We start from the raw sequence: 3,724 nt of genomic DNA, 5'->3' as shown, positions 1-3,724 counted from the left end.
ATGGTAGGAACTAAATTATAAAAAAATTATGGTATCGCGGCTCAATTTAAAAGAAAAGAAAAGTATACGAACTTAATTAAAAATTCGATAAAATTATAAAAATTTGTTGAATAATAAATTTTTTTGAAAATGCTTTTTGGTATATTCGCCGTAATTACTCAAAAAATAAAAACCACTGCATGTGCAGATACACATAATGAAAAAGCATCCACTTAGTATATATAATAAAACCAAATTTTAAAAATAAAAAGGTCATATTTTTCTAATTATATTTAAAAAATAATATCAAAATTTAATTTCTAAAAAAACTTTGAGAATATATATATAATAGCAGCTTTTTTTGTCACGTTGTTAAATTTTTAAAAAAATTAAATATTTTGTCTTTAGTATCTTTTAAATTATTTAATTTTTGTCCACGATATTAATTTTTGAATGCTATTTTAATAGTTTACGCGTTAATTAACGAGTACTTTGCAAGATGGCGTATGATAGAGTGGTGTGTTCAATTGGCATTGTCCAATGTGAACAACATTATATATATTATTGTGGACGCACAGCTTGTGATGCCTCCTAAGATTTTGTTGGATCGAAAACAGAATGACATAGAAGCTAACGATCAATGCATGGAGGACAAGCAAGAAACAAACAAGTTAATGTGGTCTTTAACTCTATTAATTAATTTGTTCATTCGCCTAAAGTAGTATATATATATAAAGGGTGTGTATCCTTTTAATACACAAAAATTGTAAGAAATATAGAGAGAGGAAAAGTAGTGTTGTCTGGGAAGTGAAAATGGTGACAAGATCTGCGGCCAGTTCAGTTATGCTTGGGCTGAGGATACTTACTCTTGCGGCCTCAGTAGCAACTGTGATTGTAATTGCCACTAACAATGTCAAATTTTTTGATGGCTCTAAGTTGAAGTTCCAAGATATCCATTCATTCAGGTATGGAAACAATAATCAATTATTTCATGAATTTTGTGTCTTCAGTTTACTAGTAGTTTATTATAAAGTCTCTAATAACTCCTTTTAATCAATTATTCATGTTAAACATTTATTATCACATAATTAAATAAATTTAAAATGACCAAAATTATGTGCAGATATGTGCTGGCGGTTGCAGTAATTGCTGCAGTATATTGTATAGTGCAACTACCATTTGCCATACACTATGCTGTAAAGCAGAAGAGAGCCATCTCCGGTGAACTATTGAAAGAGTTTGACTTCTTCGCAGACAAGGTCCGATCCAATCCTATATATTTAATTATTAATCATCTTTTAGTTATGGAAATTAAATTATATTTGATGCAAAAAATTTACATGCATTTATTTTTATGTAAAATTATTAGTTGACAATCGTGCGTTAAATAATTTGATATATTTGACTAAATTATTATTTAACAGTTCTCAACTAACAACTTCACGCAAAAATAATTATACGTGAGTCACTATATTTGATAGACTTTTTTTGTATAATGAAAAATTTTACAATATATATATATATATTTGTTACAATTTTTAAGATAATGAATGATAATGATAAAAGTTAAACTAAAATAGATAATTAAGTATTTGTGTAAAACATTTATATGTAAAAAAAAGTCAAATTATTAAATTCTATTGTATGTACAATAACTTGTATTGATAATAATAATAATATGTAAAAAATAAATTTTTAATAAAATTTGTTTAACCTTAAAAGTTTCTTCTATCATTACCATGAGAGAAATTTTCTCCCTCCACATATCCGATCCTATGTAGGGATAACACAATCTAAATTAAATTATTCGTGTTTATTATTAGATATTCATAGTGAGAAATAATTATATGACACCACTTTTAATTTCATATTTACTATTGACTCGTATTATTATTGGGTAATATATATATCTATATATATATAAACATTTTTTTTTTGTTAAATCCTTTTGAATTATCTTAAGAAAACTATGTTTTTTCAGCTAAACTTAATAAAATTCAACTATGCTACATGTATTATTATTATTATTATTATTATTATTATTATTATTATTATTATTGATGATTCATAATTTATTAAATAATTTTTATTACATATAATTCATAAAAAAATTTATTTATTAAAAAAATGCATGCAATTTACTAATTTATTATTGAAATGATTTAAAAAAAATTACAGGTTATTAGTGTGGTTGTGGCAACAGGGGTTGCCGTTGGTTTCGCAGTGTCAATAGAGTTCAAAGATTTCTTCGACGACATATTCGACGCTGCGGGTGTTCCAAAGAAAGACCCAACGAGAACCACAAACGACAAGTTCTACAATCGTGCCATTATCGCTTCTTCCGTTCTCTCTGTTGCATTCGTCTCCATGTTTGTCGTTTCGGTCCTTTCTTCCATTCTTCGATCCAATGCCAAATAACATGTCCTGATTTGTCGTTATCATCAATTCAAGTGTCTTACATACTCTTATTAAATCAATTAATTAGAATTACAATGCAATTAGTAGATATCCTTTACAAATTGTCTATCATTTAACTTTTAGAAAAGAGGGAAATTAAAAAACAAGAGAATGTGTTTTTGGTCTTCAACTTGTTATTAAATTTATTTTGTTCTATATATCGAAACTCGATATCAATTCTAGTTTTCTATATTATTGAATAGCATCGTATTCAAGAATCAAACCTTGTGTTACATAATAATGAAAGTCAATTCCATGAACTAAAAAAAAATCAATAATATGTATAATACTGTATTTTCTGTCCAATATTTTTTTAACTATAATTAATTTGAGCTATTTGATTTTGTAATTGGTTAAGAGACAGAGTTTTGATTTGGCATATAGCTAAAGGTGTTTATAGATCGTATCATATCCCTAAATTTATAATATTTATCCATATTCGATTCGTAATTTGCATATATAATATGATCCACAAAATGATTCGATCCGATTCAAACTCTAGTTCGGTTAGATCACAGATATCGCATTTATATCCACAGATCTGACTCGTATATCTACGGATTCATACCAAATAATAAACAAATAAATAATATATATATGTTATATTTATATTTTATTTCAATTAATAATTATTATTCATATATGTTGCATTATTTTTTGTTATTTAAAAAAAAGTTGATTTAATAATATTTTGGGATTAAACATATTTAAGAGAATGAAAAAAAAATTTATTAGAGTAAACAAAGAGGCAGGTTAATTTGTTGACATAAAAAAATAAATTTTTTAATATTTTTTATTTTGTGATTATATTTAATATCCAATCTGATTATATCCGAAAATATGTACATAAGATCGAATTCAAACATAAAAAATATAAATATAGATTTAATTCGATTCAATGAGATTAATGTAGATTAAATTAAAATTATAGTCATATGACTCATATTCAATTTAATCCATGAACACCCTTACATATAACATTGTTTGTCAAATTGGCTAAGATTTTTAGTTATTTAACCTAACTAACAGTAAGTATGTGTTCCAATCCATCCGTACTCATTGCTGATTACATAAAACATATTAGACTAAAGGATGGGATGGGCATGATAACTAGAGTCATTAAATTTTGACTAGCTAACTAACAAAAATCAATCAAGTAAATATAAAATATAGAGTATATATCTATTTTGGTTTTTAAAGAATTTTAGACCAGACATTTTAGTCTTTAACTAAAATTAATTACTCGATTGGTTCCTAATAATTAACTTCATCAGTCACTTAAGTTCTT

The 3,724-nt window shown here is 25.5% G+C and overlaps 1 protein-coding gene across 1 annotated transcript; it reads left to right on the top strand.

Annotated features, from left to right (window-relative positions):
- The first annotated feature begins 792 nt into the window (after positions 1–792).
- LOC112747186 (CASP-like protein 4D1) lies at positions 793–2,477 on the top strand. Its single transcript, XM_025795173.3, has 3 exons — positions 793–944; positions 1,103–1,238; positions 2,158–2,477. Exons 1-3 carry the CDS (start codon positions 793–795, stop codon positions 2,395–2,397), a joined length of 528 nt encoding a protein of 175 aa, XP_025650958.1. The 3' UTR covers positions 2,398–2,477.
- Positions 2,478–3,724: the final 1,247 nt, after the last annotated feature.

The sequence above is a fragment of the Arachis hypogaea genome, chromosome 15, assembly GCF_003086295.3.
Source record: "Arachis hypogaea cultivar Tifrunner chromosome 15, arahy.Tifrunner.gnm2.J5K5, whole genome shotgun sequence".
In the NCBI taxonomy this organism is placed as follows: Eukaryota; Viridiplantae; Streptophyta; class Magnoliopsida; order Fabales; family Fabaceae; genus Arachis; species Arachis hypogaea.
This window is presented reverse-complemented; position numbering and strand designations above follow the sequence as displayed.